Source organism: Peromyscus leucopus, chromosome 6 (assembly GCF_004664715.2).
Source record: "Peromyscus leucopus breed LL Stock chromosome 6, UCI_PerLeu_2.1, whole genome shotgun sequence".
Classification (NCBI taxonomy): Eukaryota; Metazoa; Chordata; class Mammalia; order Rodentia; family Cricetidae; genus Peromyscus; species Peromyscus leucopus.
Window position 1 is genome coordinate 103321365 of NC_051068.1, and position 27364 is coordinate 103348728.

The following is a 27364-nucleotide window of genomic DNA, read 5'->3' on the forward strand; positions in this document are numbered from 1 at the left end:
TCTCCTTTCCAGTCCTCCCAAGGGTGGGACACACAGCTTTGATCTGTCAAGTGCCTCCTGATTTGCAGCAGGAGTATGTATGCAGTACAGTCACAAGGTGACCTCCCTGTGTACACCAGGGAGAGCTTGGACATGCAACCCACAAATTGCAATGTGCTACCCGAGTAATAAAGACCCTCTGGGTAAGTGTGTCGTGTCGGGAAAGCACCACACCCACCATCTGTTGAAGATGATGGGCAGTTTTCAAAAAGGTGCATCCTTGTGCAAGAGAGGGAGGTTAGGGCCAGGCAGGTCAAAGGAAATGGCAAGGACCTACTGGATGCCCACATTCCACCCTGAGGCCCATGCCATAAGCCGGATAATCTGCTGCTCTGCACATGTGGTTTACCCACCTTTGCATATTTTTACCGAGAAGAAAATGTGAGCCTGCCACTCAGATTGCTGAATGGAATTTTGATTGTCTCCGGCTTGTGTGAACTATCCTTCCTTTTAGTCATGCACATGTACAATTGATTCAGCCAAGCCGAGACTATTGAGAAATCTGTGACCTTCAGGTCAGGACTCACCCAAAACTAGGGGCAGGCTATCATCATGGTCAGAGCTCGAATAAAGGGAATATCAGCCTTGAGAGGGCAAGTGCACTACCACAGGCATTCCTGATAAATACAGTGGGAAATGTACTCAAAAAAAAAATCTCTTTGTGGTAGAGTTTCATTAGAGGTTGGACGCCTGCTTTCTTTCATCTGCTTTGATTTGGGCTCATTCTGTGGTAGCTCTCTATTTAAGACTGGCCTTTGTACTTAGTTAATATTATATATTCCACGTTGTGAAATAAGTTAAACAATGGAGAAATGGTCTGTTAAAGCAACAGTTGCTTTCCTTCATAAAAGATAATGAACCTAAGTATCAAGAAAACAGCCCATGTACAAGTAGAGACCCACAACAGCTTTTATTTTGTAAATATTGAAGTGTGTGTCCAGTCAGTCAGTCAGTCAGTCAGTCAATACAGATTTATCAAAGCCTATTGTATTGCAAGCAGTAAGCTAGTGGGGTACACTGGTAAACAACACCTAGCAGAGTTGTCTGGTCTGAAAGGCTGGTCGTGATAGGGAAAGAGGAGAGGGCACTCTTGGTTTTGTTTTTTAATTAGTTGAGAGCTGGCGTTGGTAATCAAGAATGACCTCTCTCAGGCTGTCTGCGACATTGAAACTGAAATTTGAAGCAAATGCTAAGTCTTCAGCTGACAAAGAGTAATCAAAACCCGTGTGGAAAGGTCGAAGATGAGCCTGGAGAAGCAAACTGGCAGGCAGTCGCTGGGAGAGTCAGAAAGGGGACATCACCACCGCGATGCAGAGGCGGAGGTGGGATCCTGGGAAGAAATGACAGAAATGCAGATGTGCTTTCCACAGCTGCCCGTGGGCAGAGTGCTCGGAGACGGAGTTAATGGGACTTGAAAATAATTGGATATAGGAATGGGATTGGGGGAGATGGAATTTTCTAGTGCTCCTACACTTTCTTAGTCTGTTTCTTTGGGGTCATTTATCATAACTGAAGCAATTTAAGCTATTACATTGTTAAACAATTTGTTATTTTTTTTATCACTCTGTCCTTCAACACTAGTGTTGATTAATAGAAACCAAGTCAAGCTTATATTCATAATTTAAATGTGCTAACAGCAGCATTAAAAAGGAAAAAAAAAGGTGAACTTAAATGTGCGTTGTATGTTGGCACACCAAATCTCAGGTCTGACTGACCTCACACATCAGTCTGTAAGCACCTGTGGCGACTGCTTGTGTGCTGAACAGATCAGAGCCAGCACTAGTGAGTGAATGAGAGAGCCTCTGGGGATGAGGGAGCTGCTGAGGGTAGTGAAGCCTAGGAGGTAGGGCTACTCCATCCAGTCCACTGTCCTACCTCTAGGACATCATTCCTTGGAAGAGGGTGAGCACTTGCTAGATCGTGAATGAGCCAATAAATGCCTGGCAGCGGAAGACTTTCTAAAGCAATAGTTTGAGGCTTCAAAACAACCCCTAGCGAGGTAGACTAAAGCTTTCATTTTGAACTAGTAAGACTGAAGTGTCTAGGAGACATCAGGAAAGGAAGCAGGTGAGCCTAGGACTGAGAAGAAAGGGTGGAGAGGGCGGACAGGGAGCTGTAAACTTGGCACATCCTGACATCAACACCCGAAGGAATCATCAGATCACTGAGAAAGAATGCCAAGCAACCAGAAAGGAAGGGGTTTGGGACACTCCTTCCCAGACACCAAGTCATGACTTCATTTAAGATTTATTTCCATTACTTTAAAGCCAAGAAAGATCATTTTTCAAACTAAGAAATATGACCCCCAGATATGAAGAAGACCAGCTCGCTTGTGGATGAGATGGATCTAGACCCTAAAACGCTAAGAGATGGTGTGAAGAATGTGGTTTAAGGTATGGAGACCTGTGGTGACATATTATGTGCCCCAATAAAGCTTACCTGGGGATCAGAGGACAGAGCCAGCCACTAGATTAGACATAGAGGTCAGGCAGTGGTGGCACACACCCTTAATCCTATCACTTGGGAGATGGATCTCTGTGAGTTCAAGGCCACACTGGGAACAGAGCTAGGCATGGTGGCACACACCTTTAATCCCAGCACTTGAAATTTCATGTCTTTGCTTGGGAAAGACACACGCCTTTAAACACAGGAAGTGATATGGTAGGACACAGAAGGTATACAAGGCGTGAGGAAGCAGGAACTCTCTCTTCAGACTGAGGATTTTATACAGGTAAAAACTTGTGGCTAGCCTGTTCTGCTTCTCTGATCTTTCAGCTTTCACCCCAATATCTGGCTCTGGGTTTTTTATTATAAGATCTTTTAAGATTTATGTTACAGAGACTATCAAGAACATGGGATTCGTAGAAAGGGCATGATCATTCATGCTTTCTGCTGGTCTGAGTGATGTGAGGGTATGCACTACAGTAGGCAGCGTCTTTCAGAACTAGATCACGATTACATGTGGGATTTCATCCAAATACCTGGTGTTTCCCTTCCTTTGTGATGTGGGGCTCCACTTCTCCATCTGTCTTAGAAAACAAAATGTCCTAGAAGTACCTTAATATAAATTCATATCTTCATCCAAATGGTTGTTAGGTGAATTGAAACAAGCAAATTAGGCTTTCTCCGCTGGTCTTCCAGAGCACAGAGTTGACTGGAATTCTACAGTCTGGACTCTGGCTGAGCAGTTGTACAACCTTGAATAAGCTGGCCCCCTCCCTAACGACTCTCCTTCTTATCAACAGAACCTACAAGGTGACTTCTAGTTCTAAAAGTAATTTATGGCGCAGTGGTTATCATTAATTAAGGTTTAATCAATCTCTGAACTTAACTTCAAGTTCCATCAGTATGAGAAGCCATCCTGCGGGGGAGAGAGGAGGCAGGGGACCAAGAATGAGTTCCATGTTCACGACTGGGAATGGAGGGAATGTGGAATAAGAACTAGCCTGGCTTCACATGGGAGATTGGAGGTGTCTATATGGAACTGTTAAGAGTAGATGTTTGGAATACCAGATCAACCACTCCCCATCTGAGACATGTGACGTGGGAGTATGTGACCTATTACTTGTGCACAGTAAATGGCAGGTTTGATTTACAAGATAATATAGAAATCCACTAAAAGGCAAGTAAGTAGATAGTGGGAAGGAGGGAATTTACAGGCAGAGGAGGAAGAAAAGCAGAACCCAGGCAAAGTTAGGAAAACAAAAGGTGAGGTCAATGGAATTACCAGATGGGGAGGGGCAGGGGACATCTGTAGAGAAGGGACTGGAGCCAGTCTGACTGGGAGCGGAGGTGGCCTGGCTGCTGACTTGCCAGCAGGCACCAGGTGGAGGAGGGGCGCAGGAGGGAGGGACTTGGCTAAGGGCAAGGGCAGGCAACACTTAAATAGGGAATGACCCTAGATGTTTAATGCCACCGGTGACCTCCGATGCCCAGGGCAGGAGACCACAGGAGGAAAAAATATCCTTTGTGTCCCAGGCTGCTCCGGAAAGAGGCACACTGACTGGAAGGGTGCGACCACCATGTGCGAGCTGTATTGCAAGCAGGACACCCTGGCGCTACGGGGGAAGCACATCGGGTAAGGAGCCCTGGCTGGCAGGAAGGGGCAGAAGGCAAACAGCTGGAGCCGGGTGGGAGAGACAGCGCCACACCCGCGGGCTCTGCCGTGATGGGACTTGTACCTGGGAGCTCCAACCGGCGCCTTCCGTGGCTCCCCGAGGTGGGTGAGCAAGCTGCTCGAGGTGGTAGCTCCTCGGCTCGCTGTCCTAAAAGAGGTTACACAGCCCTGGGAAAGGAGCGCCCCGGGCGAGATGGTGAGCACGCCTCCGTGCTCATCAACGCTGCAGCTGAACCCAGACATGATTTGAATGCTGGCTCTGAAAACAAACTTAGTCTGACAACGTTTGTTTAAAGTGAACTTTTTCTGTGTGTTTGGTGGGGCAATAGAGGGTTTAAGCAGCTAGTGGAAAAACTTAAATCACCTGCGTAAAAAGCGGGGCTTTCGTGGGCGCGTGATAGCTTCCTCCTAAGCTGTGTCTTCACGTCGATTTCTAAATGCTGTGATCTCCTGGCATTTGTTTTGTCCGTGTTATGTGTTAATAATATAGCAGTGTATATAAGACTGGTCTGAGCTCTGGTTAGTTAGGTGTCTTGCTCATCCATCCAAGGCATATTAGTAACATTCCAGGAGTAAAGGAGAATGAGTGATATTGTGTCTGGGTTGTTTTGTTTTTTGTTTTTGTTGTTGTTGTTGTTGTTGTTGTTTGGTGTGGTTTGGTTTGGTTTAGGGGTTTTTTTGAGACAAAGTTTCTCTGTGTAGTTTTTGGTGCCTGTCCTGGATCTTGCTCTGTAGCCCAGGCTGGCCTCGAACTCACAGAGATCCACCTGGCTCTGCCTCCCGAGTGCTGGGATTAAAGGCGTGTGCCATCAACGCCTGGCTATTGTTTTTAAAGGTCGAAGCACACATCATATGAAAGATGACTGTGCCCTAACACAGAGGAAGCAGCTGTCTAGAGTGCGTGTGTAGATGGTGCAGTCACCAAGGTCCAGACCACTGGATAAGGGAAAGAAGCAACGTGTTCGGGGCAGAGACGCCGAGCAGGTTCTAGTACAGAAACTCCTAGCTTTCACCAGGAAGGTTCTAAAAAGTTGAGGGGACCAAGACCTCTCGCAGTGGCTCAAATTCCTTCCCCAATCACTGATTGCCACCTTTAAAAACTAGATTCCTTTGGAAACAGTTTATGGGGGGAAATGGCAAAGTTGTTTGTGAAAGGAGGAATGTAGTATGGACTGATGAGATAAGGGAGAATTTTACATAAAGTCTGATAGCCAAGGTGAGACATACCTTTAAAAGGCAGCGTCCTCTGCAGCCTGCAGCTCTCGGGAAGACCTGTTTTCTGTATGCCTCTTAATTTGAAGATACAAAGTAATTGTTCAGTTTGAACCTCAAGAATTCTTCTTTTTTTTTTTTTTTTTTTTTTTTTTTTTTTTTTTTTTTTTTAGCTGATGCTTATAAACTAGCCTGGAAGTAGTAGCATATACCTTTAGTCCCAGCAGTAGGGAGGCAGAGGCAGGCAGATCTCTGAGTACCAGGACAGCCAGGACCATACAGAAAAACCCTGTCTCAAAAACAAACAAACAAACAAACAAAAACTCCTATATAAACTAGGAGCTGGGGTACTCCTCTCTGGTGGAATTCTTGTCTAACAGACACAAGTGCTGGAATCCTGTCCCTAATGTTGCACAAAAACCTACAGGGACCTGTACCACAGCCGCAAGTCACTTTAAAGTTTGAGGTTAGCCACTACTCCCAATAAACAATACACTTTCTAAACAGTTGCATATCACCCTAATATTTATATTTTATATATTACAAAATTTCCACAAACCCCCTAGAATATATGCAGAGTTCTTTTCCACATGCAAAAACACCAAAATACAAACAGTTTTAGGTCTTAAACGTCCATTGAGCCAAGAGCAGAAACCTCAGTAACATTTGTGTTTTACTATATGTTATACCATAAATGTTCCCAGAAATAACCAAGACTAACAGGGACTTCTGATTTTGCTCACAGAAGCATTCCAGAACAAATGAATTTAAATATTTAAGATGGGGAAGCCATTTATTTAATCAGGGCAAGTGCCACTCAAAATACATGAAAATCCTCTTCATAGTATTTAACTCTTACGTTATTTACAGTTAGCTATTAATTTCCTAATTATTCAGAGAAAGAAGGGGGAAATAGGTGTAGGGATTACATGAGATAATATTTATTAAAATATATAGCAGTTTTTGACATATCAGAAACCCTATGTCAACTTTTTTTTTCTAACAGAATAAAATTTCCTAAGAAAAATGAGTTTTAAGCAAGCTGATTGGTGCTTACTTAAAAGAGCTGTTGAATTGTGGAAGTATTAACAGAGAAATGTAAGCAGTGATACCAACAGTGTATTAAGATGAGGGATTCCAAGCTAATATAAAATGAAAAAAGAATGCGGTCCCCAGGGCTGTTTTCCCTTTTCCTTATGAAACTGTAATTTTCCGCTGACGGTTGACCTCCATTGAGAAGGAAAAATACTGCGTTGTCTGACCAGACCCAAGTATCTGCTTTGCCTATGTCTAGACCCTCATGCAAGGTTTTCTTTGCTGCGGACCCCATCAAAATCCTGCGAGCCCAGGGGCAGTACATGTTTGATGAGAAAGGCGGGAGGTACTTGGACTGCATCAACAACGTGGCTCACGGTAAGCATCCTGTGCGCGGGGCATTGGAGGAAAGGACAGGAGCCCAGTTCGACAGCTGCCCCTCGGCTGAGCGGCCCTGAAAGGGAAAAGCTTCAGTAAAATGAGGGGAGAACGGAACCCAACACCCTTTTCTTTCCCGTCAAAATCCCCCTCTCCTCCCAAGCTCTTAGAACTGTTGACTGTTCCTTTATGTCCCACATTTTAGTGGGACACTGTCACCCAGAAGTGGTCAAAGCCGCGGCGAAAACAGATGGAAATACTAAATACGAATTCTCGCTTCCTGCACGACAACATCGTGGAGTATGCCAAGCGCCTTACAGCCACCCTGCCACAGACGCTCTCGGTTTGCTACTTCACAAATTCGGGGTACGGGTCTGCTTTCCGGCATCCTCACTCCCCCTTTACGCCTGTATACCTTTTCCGTTTGATGTGTGGTGTGACACAGATGTTTAGAAAGATTTACGGAAATTCTTGCCACTCACTAAGTGACCTTTATTAGGAGCGGAGCTTTTTTTAAAAAAAAAAAAAAAAAAAAAAAAAAAAAATTTATTTTATTTTACAATACAATTCAGTTCTACATATCAGCCACGGATTCCCTTGTTTTTCCCCCTCCCGCTCCCCTCCCCTTCCCTCCAGCTCACCCCCCATTCCCATCTCCTCCAGAGCAAAGACTCCCCTGAGGACTGCGATCAACATGGTAGACTCAGTCCAGGCAGGTCCAGTCCCCTCCTCCCACGAGCTTTTTTGTATTGTTTAAGACTCTGAACCTGGAGATGGGGATTTAGCTCAGCAGTAGAGCTCTTCAAGTGCAAGGCCCTGGATTCGATCCTCAGCTCCAAAAGAAAAAAAAAAAAAAAGACTCTGATCCTAACAGGATCCAGTGACATCATCTTGTCACAAAGTAAAGTGTAATAAAAACATTGGGCTCACATGATCCTTTCAACACATAAATGCAGATTTCAGTCAATAAATTATCCTACTAAACAATTGATAATTTCGTAAGATTTCCTAACAGACTTGCTTTCCTACAAAAATTGAGCATAGTTTCCCAATACAAACACAAGAAAATCCAAGTAACGATACATTCCAACTTTTAAATTCTGTAAGCACAAATGGCTATGTATGTATCCACTCTATGCACAACTATACAGACATTAGAAAGTGTGGCTTGCACACACATGCCCAAGGATGTGTGAAGCTGCAAGTGTGATGTGATGTTTGGGGAAAGCTGAATATAGTTTTCAAAAGTTATAAATGTATTGAATTTGATATTTAGAAAGCTATAATGTCTAGTGTATGATTTTCGGTGACTCATTTTTCCACAAGGTATTTTATAATGAGAGCATCATTATTTTGTCTTATAAAGAACTGAGGAGGTATTTGAGAGTCTCCTATGTTGTTATAAGTCATTCTTGCCTTTTATAAATATAATATTTAACTTTCATCTCTAGAGGATCCTAGACTCTCAAAGAGAGATGGTTCCAAACAGCACTGTCCTTCAAGAACACACGTGATACTGCATAGTTACTGCAAAAAAAAAAAAAAAAAGTCTCAAAATCACACAGGTGCCTGTCTAAATCCTGGCAATATGTCCAATCCACTGTCAATCTTGTTCTGGTTGCTTAGCCTCTCCAAGGCTGTTGCCTCGCCCATAGAAAAGGAGATGGCAATTCTTGCCTTGCAGCATTATTGTGAGAATAAACAGAAGCAAACACTTAGCTGATCACAAGCATCCCTTGAGCAGTTTTTCTCCACATAAGAAGAGTATATTTAGACTCTTGAACTAGGTAGAAAAACGTATGATGTCATCTTAAAGATAAGGTAACTAATCAAGTATTGAGTCAATGCAGCATGGATGGGCAGCCAGGCTAGAGGGTCTTCCCTCCCTCCTGAGATAGGGCGACAATGGGCTTTTCAGTATCCTTAGAGCTAGTCGTCACTGATGGGGCTGTGGGAGTGGGAAGCTTGGCTGTAATTGTTCTGGGTTTCTTCTATGTGTTTTAGTCCTTAATGGCTGTGACATGTGTTAGAAAGTGACACTGAGAATTTAAGGTGACCAAGATGGACCGGGAAAGAGGACCTCAATTCCACATTATGCATTTCTGAATGTCATCTTACAATTTTTGTAACTAACTCTGAGCCATTCTAAGAAGAGATTGTCACTTTGTCCCTTCTCTGTCTTATCTCAATAGATCCGAAGCCAACGACTTAGCCTTACGCCTAGCGCGGCAGTTCCGAGGCCACCAGGATGTGATCACTCTCGACCAGTAAGTCTTAGACACAAGGTCTCCAAGGGAGAAGCCCCTTCAGAGCCAGAAGTGGGCCAATCTATACCGAACTTATCTATACTGAGACACAGGCCCTTAAGGAAGAGGGTGGATGCATGGAACAGTGTTTTGAAATGACACAATAAGGTGCCGAGTCTAGCTTAAATCCAGAGGCTAACTCAACTCTTTCTAAGCTCCTGAAAATGTGGGAGACTTTCCTGCACATCCTGGCAGCTGCAGCCTTGTGGACTTGTAAATCCCAGCTGACATCTGACACAATTGCACCTACTGCTGCCTCTGAATAACTCAATCTTTTCAAAAGAAAAAAGAAAACCATAATTAATTTCTTTTTTTGTTTGTTTTTTTTTTGTTTGTTTGTTTTTTTGGTTTTTTGAGACAGGGTTTCTCTGTGTAGCTTTGGCGCCTGTCCTGGAACTCACTCTGTAGTCCAGGCTGGCCTTGAACTCACAGAGATCTGCCTGGCTCTGCCTCCCGAGTGCTGGGATTAAAGGCGTGCGCCACCACCGCCCGGCCCATAATTAATTTATTTAAAATCCAAACACTTGCTTCACTATTGTGGTTAGCCACTGTACTTAATATTAAAGGTAGCAATTTATAGCAGATTTAAAACTTTCGTACTTTTTCATTTGTTCACAACGATTAATGGTCACATTACCTCCCCAACATGAACTTGCTCATTTTAAACAAAAATTTGACTGCCCTGTTTACTAACGTTTTCTAAATTACTTTGTCTGCACCCTCACTCCACAAACCCAGAGTGGAACTAAGCATGGAACCTCATTCTGTGTCGTCCCGTAGACTCCTCTTGATGGGATTATCCATTTTCTATTGCTGCTGCCGGTGTATGGGTTCAAATAATACAAAATTATCGTATTACTTCTGTGAGTCGGAAAGCTAAGCTAACTCACCGAGCTGAAATCAGGGCCATCTGGGCTCTTCCACTTCTGTCTGTGTCTCACGGCTCAAGTCCGGCCCTCATCTTCAAAGTCACCCGTCACCTCACTCAGCCTTTGCTTGTAGCCTCACATCTCCATCTTTGCTCATCATGCTCCTGTCTTCTGCTTTCACATCTAGGGCATTTGTGACTATGTGGGCTCCACCCAGATGATCCAGAATAATGCCCTCACTGAGTGGTCCTTAATAGGCCTGAAAAATCATCTTTGCCATGAAGCATATTCTCAGATTCTGTGTATTAGAACATAAACATACCTGGGGTGGGGCATTTCTCTTTTAAAATTCTCATCCTCCATCACCTATGGACAACTATAATAATGTATTTTATATATATATATAATTAGAATTTATATATATATATAAATGAAAATCTAATTTAGCAATATAATTCAAAAAATGTTTATTTTTCCTACTGTAATAAAAACCATGTAATAAAAAACATTAATGGAAAATGATAATATGTTTAATGTATCTATTTTATGCTATTTGAAATGTTTTACTAGTCCATATTAACTATATATAATATGGATTTCATTATGACATTTTCATGCCTGCGCATTGTGTTTTCTAATCATATTCACCACCATTACCCTCTTGTCTACCTCACCCTTCTACTGACCCCTTTCCTCCTCCCGACTAACTCTGCATTCACTTTCACACCCTGTTACTTTTTATATCATATAAAACATGTGGTATCTTACATGCATCTACTTTACCAGAGTTACTGTAGGACTGTTTTCATATTTCATCCCACACAGAATTCTTGAAATATGTTCCATTCCTCTAACTCAATTCTGACCAATAGAAACAGAAAGTGAGCCATGTATGGGATTTTAAATGTTCTTGTAGTTTGGGGTAGTCAACATGTTGTCATTTTAATATGTAATCAACATAAACTGTATTGACATGTATTACATTCTTTTTTTTCTCACTGAGTATCAAAAATCCAATGTCTGTTTTACACGACAGCAAACAGACTAGTAACGTTGCAAGTGGGGAGGTGCCGCCATACGGTATCACGGTGCTGTTTTCACTGTACAGCACCCCCAATGACAGGCACTGACTACATCTGTTGTCAGCACGAGCAGAGATCCTTCCACTTGGTCCTCCACAGGACATTCTGAGAATTCCTTGGGGATAAATTCCAGAAACAAGATGGCTGGCCAGCAAGGTGTATGAAGGTGCCGCTAGTTTGACTGAATGTTTCTATATTTGTCTCCAACATGGTTGCAACCCCAGACACAGCACAAGAAAGGTCCCCCTCTCCACAGGTCACCAAACCCAATACTAGCCAGCTTTCTGCTTTTTTCTAGTTGTTGCTAATCTAATGGGTATATAATATCTTAATTGGCATTGTTGATTTGAAAATCTTCTTATATAAATTTTATGATTTTTATCATCTCTTAGAGATTGCCTTTTCATATTCTTTACCATTTTTTTTTCAGTTAGGATTCTCATCCTTTTGTTGCTGGTTTGCAGTTTCCTGTACAATCTAGGCCAGGGGATCTCTATTTGGAATTATCTGTGGATGAGTTTTTAGACTTTTCTCTCCACATCTGCTGATTGGACTTCTGGGCAAGAAATAGAAAGAGAAATACCATCACCATGTGTGTGTTAAGTGAAAAAAAGAATTTTGTAGCTACTCAGTCATCTCTCAGAAGAACTAGTGTTTGCCTGATGTCTCCAACCGAGCATCCTTTAGATAGCATCCCAATCAGAAAACCACGTCAATGCTTCCATATAAAATTGCGGCACTCCGAGCAGTGAGAGCGGGGGATGTCTCTGACTCTGTAGCCTGATTGGGAGACCCGTTCCTCCTGCCAGACCACCTCATCCAACCTTAGTGGACGAGGGGGTGTCTGGTCCCACTGCAGCTTGATAAATATCAAAAACGTGGAAAGGAGCGGTGGGGGGGGGAGGGAAGGTGGGGAGCTGGGGAGAGGGAAGGGAGGGAAAGCTTCGGTTAGGATGTAAAATCAGGAAAATTTAAAAGGACAGAAGAAGGAGGAGGAGGAAAAAGAAGAGGAAAACAAAATGTATTTCAGACTTACTAGCCAGGCATGATGGCACATGCCTGTAGGCCCAACTGAGACAGAAAAATCACTTGAGGCCAGGAGTTCAAGGCCGAGGTCTATGTTTTAAAAATGCAGGCTGGTAAGGTGGCTCAGCAGGCACTTGCCTGGCAAGCCTGACACCCTGAGTCTGGTCCCCTGGACCCACACGGTAGAAGGAGAGTCCCAAGTCCTGCAAGCTGTACCACGCTGCACATGCACACACAAGAAATGAATGAGTGTTTAAAATGTTTAAGGACGTAGACAACTCAACCAGGCGATGGTGGCGCACGACTTTAATCCCAGCACTTGGGAGGCAGAGGCAGGTGGATCTCTGATCTACAAAGTGAGTTCCAGAACAGCCAGGACTGTTATACAGAGAAACCTTGTCTCAAAAAAACCAAAACAAAACCAAAAAAAGAATGTAGAAAACTCAAATCTCAAGACAGCATGAAGATATAAAAACGTTCAAGTTTAGAGAATCTAATTTAGCAATATAATTCAAAAAAATGTTTATTTTTCCTACTGTAATAAAAATCATTGCCTATGAGGACATATACTGGACTTTTCATGTACTTCATCACATGTATGAGGGGAAATGGACATATCAAATGGCCAGTACTGTTGTGACAGACTAGATCTGGTTATACAATGTAGCACCGGCATTGAAATTCTCCCCAGACAATTAACACAGGGTGGTTATAAAGACTGCTTTCATATACTAGAAAAACACCTTTCTTGGAAAAATTTCCATTGCTTTTCTTTTTCATTTCAGTGCTTACCATGGCCACCTGTCATCATTGATTGAGATCAGTCCCTATAAGTTTCGGAAGGGCAAAGATGACAAGAAGGAATTTGTGCACGTGGTAACTATCCCCAAGTCCTGTGAGGAGAATGCTGGGGCTAGAATGTCTACTGTCATTCATCCCAACCCTCAAAGCAGAGTGGAACCAGGGGAGAGAAAGGAAGGTTCAGAGCAGTTATGTAACGTGCTGAACTCGGGGCCACACACTGGCAGTATGTGGCTCACAGTGAGAATCGTCGTCGTAGAAAAGTTTAGTGGTAGAATTGGTAGATCAGATTTTTAACAGCTACTGTCTCGTTTTTGTGCCTGCTCATCTTCATTTACTCTTCCGATTACTAGTACTAGATCAATACTCAGAGCTAAATGAGTTTCTATGACTGTCATAAAAATAATTTACATAAAGCAGAAGCCAGAGGCCTCAAACCAGACCAACGACTCGTTGCAATGAACACTTACAAGTAAAGATATGTGGACTGAAGAGTACACTGTGTGACTCTTTTGTCCCACTACAGCATCCATACTAAGACTTTTTGTTTTGCTTTGTTTGTTTTTGCTTTTTGTTTTCTCATTTTCCCTTTAAAATTTATTTTATTTTGCGGGGGAGGTTGCAAGGGCAAAGGGTAGATATGAAGGGACAGGGAGATGAATGGGATCAGAATGCAGGATGTGAAATCCACAAAGAATCAATCAATAGTTTTTAAAAAAGAATGATAAAAAATTTTAATTTATATAAATCATAATTATGTAAATACTGTGAATTGTTATAAAGGTCTAGTACATCAAATAGAGAAGCCAGACAAGTTGTCAAAACAGTGAAATTCATTTCCTATGGTTGTGTTAATTGAGGGTCAGTAGACTCTGAGAATCCTCACTGCTTTATTTCAAGACCTTAAGAATAAGCGCTAAGGCATCCAAGTTTCCTACAAAATCATGGCATGTGATATAATCAATAGTCCAAGTTTTTTTTTACATATAGTCATTAGTTCAGTCTCCACTTCTTGTTATTTTTATATGATGTCATTGCACTTATCAATCTGAATTTGCTTTCTATGTGAATAGGGATAAAGTTTTGATTTAGAGGGTCTGGGATTTCTAAGCTCCAGCTCACAATTCAAAGATGTCAATTCTTCACAGCATTCAGAAATGTACAGAAAGATAAGAGGCACTGGGGGTGCTTGGGTCAACATGGCCACCCTCCAACATGTCCTGGTGGGGAAACAGATGTTCCCTTGGTTTTCAAGTTTGGTCAAGCGGCAAATAATGAGAAACTATACCATCTGATGTTCTAGGCACCAAGTCCAGATACTTACAGAGGGAAATACAGAGAGGACCACAAAGATGCAGCCACAGCATACGCAGACGAAGTGAAGAAAATCATTGAAGAGGCTCATAGCAACGGAAGGAAGGTGGGCATTGTGGGAAACGCTTTTGACGTCTTCTTTGGAAATAGTTCTAATAGTTGGAATTCTCTACAAAGAAGAAAGAGGATTAAATCTAAAATTCCCTTCTGTTCTTTGCTGGTTACATTTTCACTTGGTTTGTGTTTCAACAGTTCACTGTCTTGGTAAATTTTTATTTATCTTAGAAATATAATCACTTACCCTTCCTTCTCCAGTGCTGATGGCCTAACTCTGATCTCTCAGGTACTAGACAGGGTCTCGTTCCTAAGGTCAGGCTCTTCCATCTGTGAAGATCATGGGGGAAGCAAAGAGGCAGAGGGACTTCAGTGTGAGGACCAGTCCAAGCTCTCAGATCCTCAGGGGAGCTGCGGTACTGCCCAGAGCTAGTGGGCTTCCTCGAACCACAGAACTGAGGCTCAGCTCCTCACTAAGCCAAGGCAGAAACACAGCCTTTCCACCTGGGCCCTTCACCTGGGCCCGGACTTCCAAGACAGCACTGGAGCTCTCAAGAACAAGAAAGGCATTCATGTTTTCAGACTTTGCCCTGCTGGCCACAGATTCACGTTCTATTCTCCACCCACCGCAGGGCTACCTGGGTGCAGATTAAACACAATTTGACATCCCGTGGTTTGTGGCATAGACCTGACGATACAAATACTTCATTAAATAGAAACGATTTGCCCTTTCTAGTGAATTAAAATATTTTTGCCTTCATGACAGGAGAGCCATTCTGGTTTCTAGAGTCACACACACACACACACACACACACACACACACACACACACACACACCTACTTCCACACTCCCAGCCCCATCCCTGCTTTGCTTTCAAGGTCCTTGTAACACCTCTGTACAGACGGGCCCAAAGGTCTACCTACTGTAGGAGCTTAGGAGTCTCCTTCCTGTACTTTCAGATGCTAAATAATGCTCTCAAAAAAGATTGTTTTACCTCAACAAGAGGATATGAATTCTGTTGCTAATGGGGGGCCTAGGTGATTTTTGGTTTTTTGTTGTGTTTTGGTTTGGGTTTTTTGTTCTTTTGGTTTTTTTAGCATTATCAGTACTCTACAGTTTGGGGTTCGATGCCACCGTGTTGCAAGGCTGAAAGCTATGAAGAAATAAATAGCGGGCATATGCTTCTAAATGTTAGCTGTGCTCGGGAAGTCATGGAAGGTCAGAACAGAGACCTCTGGAGTCAGCAGCCTTATTTTATAGCTAAGACACTGAATGACTCTGAGGTGCAGGCTAACCCATGTTCAGGCAGCTGATTCTCTTGGAAGCTGACTTGGTTCTCTGGAGTTCTTTCCTCATGAAGGCAGACTTGGTTCTCCAGAGTTCTTTCCTCATGCCTTTCTCTAGCTTCCTCCTCTTCCTTAAGTGATGGCCGCTTTGAACTCCTCCTCCCATGGTCTCTGACACACTTCCCCTCTGGTTTCTGTTGAGATGCCCAGCTTTGGAGGAAAGGCTGGTTCAAAGCCAGACCTAGAGGTATAGCAGTGTAGCCCTGGTGTGGATCCAGAAGCTGTGCAACCACTCCCTTGGTGCCGGACTCTAGCCTCAAGCAGTCCTACACTACTGACTTGGGAATGGGCATCAAGCTCATGCCTTTTGAACCTACATCAGTTTGCAAAAGTTCCTATCACAGACATCAAAACATTACTTTTACTCAGCACAACCTGCCCAAAAGATTGTCTGTTAAGCCAGGCGGTGGTGGCACACGCCTTTAATCCCAGCACTCGGGAGGCAGAGGCTGGCAGATCTCTGTGAGTTCGAGGCCAGCCTGGACTACAGAGAGAGTTCCAGGACAGGTGCCAAAGCTACACAGAGAAACCCTGTCTCAATCCCCCCCCCCAAACAAAAAGATTGCCTCTTAATTATGAAGTCCTCCTCTCATGGCCTCCATTTCCCATGGTGGCTTTCCTGGCATCATTTAGATCCGTGCTCTTCTGCCACAGACAGCTTTTATTTGTAACTAACAGTCTATGTAGCACTCCCCATGGGTCTGTTTCTAGCCATTTTAAACCTACTCGTAGGGCTGGAAAGATGACTCAGCCATCAAGAAGAACACATACTTCTCTGGCAGAGGACCCAAGTGTGGTTCCCGGCACCAATGTCAGGTGGTTCACAACTGCTTACAACTCCATCTCCAGAGGGCTTGGGATTTCCTTGAGCATCTGCACACATGTACACACTCATATACACAGAGGCGGGGGTGCACATACATAAAACTAAAGATAAATCTTCTTTACAATAGTGTGTTCTTGGGGCTGGAGAGATGGCTCAGCCACTAAGAGCACTTATTCTCTCAAGTCCCAGGTTTGGTTCCCAGCACCTACATGGCAGCTTAAGAACTATCTGTAATTTCAGTTGCCGAGGATCCAATGCCCTCTTCTGGCCTCCTTGGGCACTGCATGTATATGGTACATGGACATACATACATGCAAAACACCCATACACATTAATAAAAATAAATCTTTAAAATAAAAACCTATTGTTTAGGAGGGAACTCTCCCTTTTAGGGGGTAGGAGGGGAGCCTATCTTGTCTAGATTTTGACCCCATCTTCTCTTGTATAGATTGCCGCCTTTATTGCTGAATCCATGCAGAGTTGTGGTGGACAAATTATTCCTCCAGCAGGCTACTTCCAGAAAGTGGCTGAGTATGTACTTGACTTGGGCATCCTTGGTCAAGCTGAGGGCACTGTGGCAAGTCTACAAGGTCTTACTTTCAGATTAGCTGGCAAAAAGCTGCTGCTGACTGCCTGTAGCCTCGGGACTCTGGATGTCCCCGATCAGAACCAAGATCCAGCAAATAGAGAGTTTAACATGGTCCAGTGTCCAGAACTCTATACTCAAGCTTCTGCAGGGCAACCTGTCTCATTGGCCCATACCTTACACCTTGCTAATTAGTAAACACGTGAAGATTAACCCAGTTGTCCAACTTTCTTCCCAAGTGAAATGTTGCAGTACATCTTACCTTAAGTAGCATACATCCGGGCAGTATGAGGTAAATCTCATCTAGAAATCATGTGATTACCCTGTAATGTCTCTCCAAGGTTTTGAGTCCTAGAATATTTGTAACACAGACGGAGGCTTTGGGTTAACACTTCTCTGTCTTCAATAGTCTCCTTGGGCAGTTCTGGGGACACTCGATGGTCTGAGGGCATCAACATAGATCTTTGCTTTCTAGACACGTTCGCAGAGCAGGGGGCGTGTTCATTGCTGACGAAGTTCAAGTGGGCTTTGGCAGAGTTGGGAAGCATTTCTGGAGCTTTCAAATGCACGGTGAAGACTTCGTTCCAGACATTGTCACCATGGGGAAGCCAATGGGCAATGGTCACCCCATGTCCTGTGTGGTGACAACCAGAGAAATTGCAGAAGCCTTCAGCAGCTCTGGCATGGAGTATTTTAACACGGTAAGGTTGGGTTCACCACTCTGATTCTAAGGGGGAAATCATGCATATTCTTAGACTTTTTTCCAACACAATAAAGAGAATGGCTCCATGTTACCCTAAACCACTCTAATATTCTTGTCAAACTTCAACCAAACCAGACTATTTCCTTTGTATTCTTTCCTTGTACATTTCCTCTTCCGATAACATTCTTGTTAGGTTTCTGATAACAGACCGCTATCCTGATAATCTTCAGTGCTTTATTTATTAACAGACAATGTGATCTTTGTGTTATACTGAAATTTGCTGAACACTTTGAAAGCCTTTAGATGATCTGCTACCATGAACGTTAGTCAACCCTCATAAGAGATGCTCAGTGTTGATCTTTGGAAAGCTTTATTTCTGTGGCTTTATTCCCCCAAAGTAAGAAGCTTTAGGCTTGGAAGAGTCACTGTAGTATGCTCAGCAGCAACTGTTATAGCCAAAGCAAGCATCCAATCTTAGAAAGAGTTTGTTTTTCAGAAGAAATAGTGCTTAGCAGTTTTCTTTCAGATCTTTAAAGACAGACACACTGATTCACCTTACTGAACCACACTTTGGAATCTTTAATTCACAATCTAACACTTTCTGTTGTTATTTGGATGAACCAATGGATCCCTTATAATCCCTCACACTAGATACACATCCTGGAGAATATAACCACGAGTAAATTTTCACTCAATCCCAATGAATAAAATCATTCTGTCTTCTAAGCTTGAGAGGTTAGTATTACAAAAGAAAACAGAAAATTCTTGCCTTTAATAACAATAGACACCTTTGTGGGGACTGCTGAAGGCATTAAAATTGGTTTTGTTTTTCAGACATATGTTGAATGGCAAATTTCTGGTGAATGAAGCAATACCACTAATTCCATTATTGTTTTCTCATCTTTGTCTGTAGTATGGAGGGAATCCGGTGTCCTGTGCGGTTGGGTTGGCTGTGCTGGATGTAATTGAGAAAGAAAACCTTCAAGGAAATGCTATCAGAGTGGGGAACTACCTCACTAAGTTGCTGGACGAACAGAAGGCTAAACACCCAATGATAGGGGACATCAGGTCTGTTGACTGACCATCATGCACTCATTTGTTTTTCCATAACAATCTTGTAAACTTGAAAAGTTGAATGAAAGTATATGACACACTGAGAAACGGAGAAAGCAAAGATTGGTCCTAATCTGGGACTTGGGAACCACCCTGGTAACATTTGGGTACATATTTTCCCTCATATTTATAGGTTTTCTTTTCCGTAAAGTTAGGATACTTTTAAGCCCAAGAGACGAAAGGAAGGAAGATAAGATGACTCCATATGGTCTGTGGATAAGGTGGAAAGGCTATCTCCATTGCTGGGTGTTTGTCATAGATGGTTATAAAAACTTGCAGTCGTGAATACCCTGAGAAGTGAAATGGTGGCAGCGTTGTCTGAGGACTGGGGAGATTGCTCAGAGGGTGAAGAGTTTGCTGTAGAAGCTCGGGGACACAAACTGGTCCCCAGAACTTACATAACAAAGCCAGATGCGCTGGTGCTCACCTGTAATCATAGCACTCACAGCCTATCCTAATCAGCAAGTTTCAGGCCAGGGAGAGACCCTGTGTTAAGAGGGATGGCCCCTGCCTAACACCACTGAGGTTGGCCTCTGCCCACCATGGGCACATGCACACACGTGTCTATGCACACCTACATTCCCTACACATACATACATGCATCCAATATAAACAGAAAGTTGTTTCAAGTATGATTCTCTTATAAAATCAAATGAGGTGTGTGGTTGATATATTGTGCACCCTAATAAAGCTTTCCTGAGAGATCAGAGGAATAGAACAAGCCACAGCAGCCTTACCTCATCAACTCCTCAGCTGATCCTGTTTCCACGAATCCTCAGACTGAAAGCCTTGGAGTCCTCACCCCTGAGTGTCTCCATTGAACTGCTCTAAAAAGCTCCTAGTTCCTGGTCCTCACGCCTTATATACCTTTCTGCTTCCTGCCCTCACTTCTTGGGATTAAAAGCATGTGTTCTTCCCAAGGAAAGACATGAGATCTCAAGTGCTGGGATTAAAGGCATGTGCTACCATGCTGGTTCTGTTCCCAGCGTGGCCTTGAACTCAGAGATCCAGACGGATCTCTGCCTCCCGAGTGATAGGATTAAAGACGTGTGTGCCACCACTGTCTGGCCTCTATGTCTAATCTAGTGGCTGTTCTGTTCTCTGGTCCCCAGGGAAGTTTATCTGGGTGCACAGTACATCGACACAGAGGTGGGAGATCTCTGACGACAAAACATGTTTTGAACATGAGAAGCAAGTGTGACACTGGAGGTGTCTTGAGTTAAAGTCAGTTGCATTTCCACTTAAACGATGTCACACTCAGCTCGGCATTAGCCATTTGGTGACAGTACGGGGCTCAGAGTACACATGGACTCTTTTTCCTCTCCTTCAGGGGTGTTGGCCTTTTTATTGGCATTGATTTGGTGAAGGATCGTGAGAAAAGGACGCCTGCAACAGCCGAAGCCCAGCACATCATTTACAAGTAAATTCATCTCGTCTCTTTGCTGTCTTGGCCCCTTGAGCACTTGATTGACTTCCTTTCATCTCTCTGGAAAAGGAGACCCTAAGACTCAGTTAAACCTGGGCCTTTTACAGTGGAGATTCATGAATGCACTGTGTGCTCACGGCCCTTCATCCCCCCTCCCCCGCCCCCGCACATGCTCATGGCCCTTCATCCCCCTCCCCCTACACGTGCTCACAGCTCTTCATTTCCTGCACTGATCAGGATGAAAGAAAAAGGAGTTCTTCTCAGTGCCGATGGCCCTCACAGGAATGTGCTCAAAATAAAACCACCCATGTGCTTCACAGAAGAGGACGCAAAGTTCATGGTGGACCACCTTGATGGCATTTTAACAGGTTGGTCACCATCTTAAAGATGCCTCTCCCTTTTCTCTCAAGCTCCGCAATGCCCTTCCCTGGCCTCCTGTTCATTAGGAAAAAAATAAATGGATAACTTCCTCTTCAAACTAGAATCAGATAGCTGCAAAAATAAACTATGTAGATTCTTAATTACATCAAAATTTTCCGTTTATATTCACACAACTCCAAATATTAGTTTCCAGTAAATTAGCACATTGCTGCTGTTGCTTGTTTGTTTGGTTAGTTAGGGAAGGGTGCTTGTTGTTTTTTGCTTTTTTAGACAAGGGTTCGCTGTGTAGCCCAGGCTAGCCTTAGAATCAGGATCCTCCTGGCTCAGCCTTGTGAATGCTGGGGTTACCATCGCGCTCCGCTCACCTTGTTTTGTCAACCATTTCTCTTTCCTGTAGACAATAAGCAGGGCTTTCCCAGCTGTGTGTCTGCACTGGACCTCCCTCCACTAACACTGTGTAGTTTCAGCATGGAACCATTAGGATGATGAGTGTCAGCCTGCTTTGGTAGTGTATATTCACAAGCCTAGCTAATGTTCGGGTGACAAGGCGTGAGGACAAGGGCTCAAGGTCAGCCTGGACTGTTCATTCATATTATTCATAACAGAAAGTAAATTAGTTCATTTATATATCAACTGCATTGGAGCACTATAAACCAGTGTTGAAATCATAGACTACTGTAATAGTAGCCCATTTTTATTGTTGTTTAGTTTTATTCATATTATATAGATATGTATTCAGCCTCTCTGCTCAGTTCCCAACTGTTGGGGTTAAAATACAATAAAAAGTCACAAGTCAACACACCATAGATCATTGATGTTTGGAAACTTCTACCTCAACCTGGTGTTGAACTCAGAGAACATGCTCATGCCCAAACCTGTCGAATATCCTCACATATTGATGTGTCCTGTGGTCCCACAGCACCAGGTAGAAGAGTCCAGAGTAGAATGCCTTGTTCACCAGGTCTGAGCCTGCTCAGACTGAACTGAATGATACTTATTAGCAGCCCAGAAGAATTTGACTATGTTAACCAGACTCGGGTAAAACAGGCTCAGTGCCATGAACAATTTACCAGTGAAAAACGAAAGTCAAAATATAAACTAGAGCTAGAGAGATGGCTGAGCTGTTAAGAGTGCTAACTGTTCTAAAGGACCAGGCCAGGGTTCAATTCTCAGCACCCAGACAGTGGCTTACAACCATCTGTAACTCCACTTCCAAGAGATTCATACCCTCTGACTTCTAAGGGCACCAGGCACACACTTGGTGCACAAACACACATGGAAGCAAGACACCAACACACATCAACTAATAGTAATAAAAGAGTTTTGAAGAAATGCAAGCCAGTAATTCTAATAGTAATATCTGTTAAGTGCATTACATTGCCTCTCTAGTCCTTCCTTATTAAGGATATTCTTCTACAATATTTTTTCAATTATGTTGGTCAAACTCTATATCTTCTTTTAGCTTTAGAAGTCACAGAAACCAAGAGTGACCATGTGATCTCTAAGAATACAGTTTGCAGTACAAAGGTAAGAGGTAGCTACTTTGCTTTTAGGGGAAAGCTTCCAGCGTTGGGGGTTATGGGATAGCTTTGTTTAATATACAGTGACCAATAGAACAAAGGCAGCCTGGCTAAGGTTGGACTGTCTTTGCAATTTTGAGTGCACAGTTAAGTTCCCAGAGCCAATGGAGTATCATTTGCAAGAAATGAAACCAAAAACCATTCTCACCAGTTTATTCTCATATAGAATAAATATATAAAAACCAAGGGCCTTTCTCTTCTGGCCTATAGAGACAGCTTTCAAATACGGGGAGAAACTAACAAACGGTCTGAGCTTTCTCACGGTGGCTCAGAAAGCCGCCTGCAGTTACCTCTGGTTCTCACAATGCTCTTCAGTTCCCACAATGCTCTTCGCCATCTACATGTACCTTAGCAGCCAGGTTATGAAACACTGAAAACTGGTTCTGAATGAGCTAAGGAGGAAGATTCCACAGCAGCCAGGAGCCCCGGGAATCACTGCCACTGGGTGGCCTACTTTCTGCCCTTGGTGCATTTCCAGCAGAGAGGGCTTTTCCATTTTCTTCCTGAGCTGCCCATGGTGTGAGAAAGAGCAGAAAGAGTTCCCGGGCCTGGAAACAGAAAAGCAAAACCTTGAGAGGTTTTGTTGCATAATCTGTTATTTGTTTCTAGCTCAGACGCTGAGGGAACATTCAGTGCCCAGGGCCTGCCTGTGCGCCCAGTGCCGTCAGCAAAGTCCTTTTCATGGTTAAAAAAAACATCGGGGTGTTTGAATGAGAGCAAATGATTTCTAACAAGACACCCTCTGTCTCTTCACACAGCACAAACCAGTCATGGGGACCCATTATTATTGAAAGGGCAGGAGCAGTTTATCAAATCTAGGTCAAAATAACAGCTGCTTAAATGGAATCACTCTGCGCTGACTGGCCAGGATCTTGAAAAAACAAGAGTTCGCAGTAGGGAATTGCACCCTGAAGCTAGTCGAGTTATTGCACATGCATAAAAGTTTGCCCTGGAACCTCAGAATTGATGTTGACATCACCTTTCAAATGCCTGGTATTTTCTTGGGGTGGGGGGTCCTGTTAAATCAGCCTAAGGAGGTTGGGTAATAGCAGAGGTGGACATCCATGGGAGTTTTGTGGTCCTGTCTTGCAGGTGCCTAAGGAGGTCCACGTGGAATTGCCCAACCACAGCGCCACGGAGTCCAGAGAAAACCACAGCAAGAAGAGAAATGGTGTGTGCTCAGATGAGCATACACGGCTCAGCAAAAGACTCAAGACATGAAAGATGAGCGTTACACAGCAGATAAATATCCATGGGTAAAGAGCAAGTGGATGCATCTCACCTCCTAGTCATCCTGTGAATTAGAATTTTCAATCTGCCTAATTTGTACATTAAAAGATAGATTAGTAATATCAATAAACAAAGTGATAAGCTGTATCAACATTATTAATTCAACCTCTGGCCTGTTAATTCCTTACCTGCCATTCTGAAGTATTTATGCTACTAAAACTGAGTTCTCAAATGCAAAACGCAGCTGGATGCTTTACTTCTTGTGTTTTAATGTTTGAAATTAGAGAAATGAGTGAATTCGATTCCTTCACTTCCGAGAATTAGTACATTAAAGTATTTCAATGAGAAACAGTCTAAATTGGCTAATATATAAAGTATATGGATTTTAATAAAATAAAAGATATAAACAAAAATGATACTATAAAATGCTGAGAGCAATATGGATTAGAGTGTTGAAATCTACGTCATTCCAAAGGGAATCACAGAGCACAGAACAACCGTGGTTGCCGAGAAACCTGGTCACTTGCCATCCTGTGGGAACTGAAATGGAACATGTGTACACACATGTGCACAAAGATGTTTCTAGAACCGCATCAGCAGCCAAAGCTCGGCTTTCAAAGTTGAGAACTTCAGTCTTGGCTACTCACAGGCCATGCCACTTCAACCAAGTTGCTCACCTGGCAGGTGGAAAATGATCTCATCTTCCCCGAGTTCATCGTCACCTGCACTCCATGTTTCCTAAGTTAGTTTTGGTTGGCCTGTATCTCTCCATTGCCTTCCCAATAGTTATTAAACTTGCTGGCTTGTGTCTTATTCCATAAAGAGACTGTAATTTTTCTATGCCTTTTTACTGCTAACTGGGAGGGATGTGTTCATGGGAATATGAGCCTCTTCTTTGGATGATAGATTTGATGGGACTCCTTGTCTATGAGTTGGTTGAGCACATGGAAGCCCTTGGATTGTGATGCTGAGGGTCTGGGTTTTGTTTTTTTTTTTTTAAGGCAAACTTATGAACCATGTCTATTCCTAATGGAACAAAACACTGGTCCTTATGGGATAAAGAAGGCCTATGTAGTCAGCTTTCCCCCAGGTGGCTGATTGGCCTCTTTAAGGAACAATGTTATATCAGATGCTCACCAGTGGATTCTGCTACAATCAGACCAGTTATTCTTAAGGGCACTGTGAATTCATCTTCCTAAGAGGGAAGGAACCTGGGCTGAGGGCCCACGTGTTGCCTTTATCTCTAACACTGTGTACCCTCTGCTCACAACTCCATTATCATTTCTTTGCATGGATGCCCAATGTTGCTTCTGTAGTGGATGATTTAAAATGTGATTTTTAAAAACCTTAACATGGAGTATTTATGCGATATAACCATTCACATGCCTCACCCATATCTCTTTTATTCTAGTACTTCCGAGTTCCAGGACAACTAGCTAGACCATTTTCAGCCACTTAGCCACTCCCTTCATTTCTTCCACACAACATAGATGCCCAGGTATGCCACTCAGAGCCCTGCCTCTAGAAAACATTTCCACTGCCTCTCTTTCAAGACCCCATCGAGAATGCCTCTAAAGCAGCCAGCAGTCAGTATACAGAAATGGCAGGTCTTTGAATCATCATGGAGTTTATCTCCTATCTTCTTGGGCACACGTGTCTTCCCAAGGCCACCAACATACTGCCATCTTCTGCCAAAGAGCATTTCTTGGCATTTCCTGCTGTATCTGCTTGGGGTCATCAGTGCACCGATCACCAGGATTTTCTCCAAGATGCCCAGATGATCAGCCTCTTCAGCCTAATTTATAACAAAGGGCATGAAGGCTAACAGAGCTTTAGATCAAAACTGTACAGACGTCTATGATCAAGAGTCGGGAGAGGGCTGTTGGTAAAATGCTTGCCATACAACCATGAGGACCTGAGGTCAGATCCCAGGACCCATGTAAAAAAAAAAAAAAAAAAAAAAAACTGGTTCCAGTGCACACCTATAATCCAAAGAAGGAATCCTAGGACTCACTGGCTAGCCAGTCTAGCTGAATTGGTGAGCTCCAGGTTCAGTGAGAGGCTCAAGTTTTTGTTCCCAACATCCACATAGCAGCTCACAACTAACTCCAGTTCTATGGATTTAATGCCCTCTTCTGGCCTCCAAAGATATTCTATGCATGTGGTACATGTGTATATATGCAAGTACTTATACATACATACATACATATAAAATAAAAATAAACAAATCTTTGAGAAAACCCACTAAGGCAAAGCACAGATGGAAAAGATACTTGACATCCCATTCTGGCCTACACATACATTATGCTTTGGATTTTTAAGAAGGATACTCATCTCTGCCATCATGCCCTTGAATGGGACATTGCCTTTCATTTTTTCATCTTGGCTGAGTAAAGGAAGAATGTGAGAAGGGAAGACTTCAGGGACTCCCAGCTGCTCTTCTGCACTGTAGCGACTTGTATCCCACAAGCCAAGGAAGTCATGGTCAACGCAAAAACTTCATGTTATTTATTCCTTAAGTGTAAGCTACAATTTACTATGTGATCACTTGTATTTCCTCTGTAGCAAGGTCTTATGTTATAAATTCAACTGATTTCTCACCTACTATAATATGCTCTGCATGCTATCACTCTTTGAAATTTGTTGAACCACGTTGAGTGGCCCAGTCTATGGTCAGTTTTGAAAAAAATGCTACATACACTTAAAAAGGATGCAAATTCTGAGTGACTCTAAATGAAAATCAAAATAAACAGATAACTCTAAGGAAACAATGTCTTCCAGACACAATACACATATGGGACTGAAACACACATGAGCTCATAAAGATTGTGGCAACATGTGCAAGACCTGCAGAGTTTCAAGCCAGACAGGGTCCACTGAGGGGAAAGTAGAAACAGGGTTGCATCTCTAATCAAGACGCTCTCTGCAGTTGACACCCACTGGCAAAGGGAAAATCAGTTTCCTCCTGTAGAGTGTCAGTGGGTGTGTTCATCACAACCCAGGGCAGCTCCATGCCCTGGAGTAGTTGACCAAGGCAAGATGAACTTGGTGGTAATTTTTCAGATCCTTCTGCTCCATTTTGCTTTGTTTTGGATTTTTGTTTTCCTTATTGGTCTTTTGCTTGTTTATTTTGATTCTCAATGTTTTGCGGGGAGGGGTTATTTTTGATTTTGTTTCTTTAGTTTATTTTGTGAAAGAAAGAGAGCATAAAGTTCCATGGGTAGAGAGGTGAGAAAGATCTGAGAGGAGCTGGAAGACGGGGAAAACATGAAGAAAATATATTTTAAATAATTGTAATTAAAAATGTATTTTAAAGACTTTCCATCCTACAGATTGCTCTTCTAGAAACACCAGTTTCCCAGTGTTCCAAACGGATCATTTGGGCACTCTTATCATTGCCCAATAGGTTCATGAACACAGTGATGGACACTGTGACAGGATGACAGGGTTGGAGACCGTGTATGGACTCAGTATTATGGATTTCCACTCACTAAAGTCAATATGGCTATAGCTAAGCAATGCTAAGAGTTCAATGCTAAGCCACTGTGTGACAGTTCCTTACAGCACCAGACAGACCCCTAGGAGCAGGGGGGTCTAGGAAGCTCACTCCTCCAACTGTTCTAAGAGTAGCGCTTTGTTTTATCAAAGGAGACGGTTACTCTGGCTATGACCTTTCTTCTCCTGCCTGCAGCTCTTCCACTAAAACTACCATTTGTGGATACCACTGACATGGTATCTTACATGAACTATTTATAGCTAAGAAGTTACTTGGTCACAGCAAGTGAACTATAGAAAAGGCCTGTGCTCTTGGAATTCCCTGGTCTTCCCTTGTTCTCTGTCATCTAGAAGTAACTAGCACACAAGTACAGCAAAATGGACTTTTGAAGACTCCCTTATGGTGTCAGCTCGAGGGCAACAACTTTCAAAGCAGGGAAATAC

At 43.1% G+C, this 27364-nt stretch overlaps 1 protein-coding gene across 1 annotated transcript; it reads left to right on the forward strand.

Annotated features, from left to right (window-relative positions):
- Positions 1-3929: 3929 nt before the first annotated feature.
- Positions 3930-24247, forward strand: Etnppl (ethanolamine-phosphate phospho-lyase). The gene is given in 14 exon segments (XM_028856816.2): positions 3930-4117; positions 6663-6781; positions 6987-7024; positions 7026-7147; positions 8974-9048; positions 12850-12940; positions 14169-14285; positions 16855-16937; positions 17468-17693; positions 18609-18763; positions 20139-20228; positions 20472-20602; positions 22078-22142; positions 23288-24247. Coding segments are annotated over 14 exon segments (1617 nt in total). The 5' UTR covers positions 3930-3941; the 3' UTR covers positions 23417-24247.
- Positions 24248-27364: the final 3117 nt, after the last annotated feature.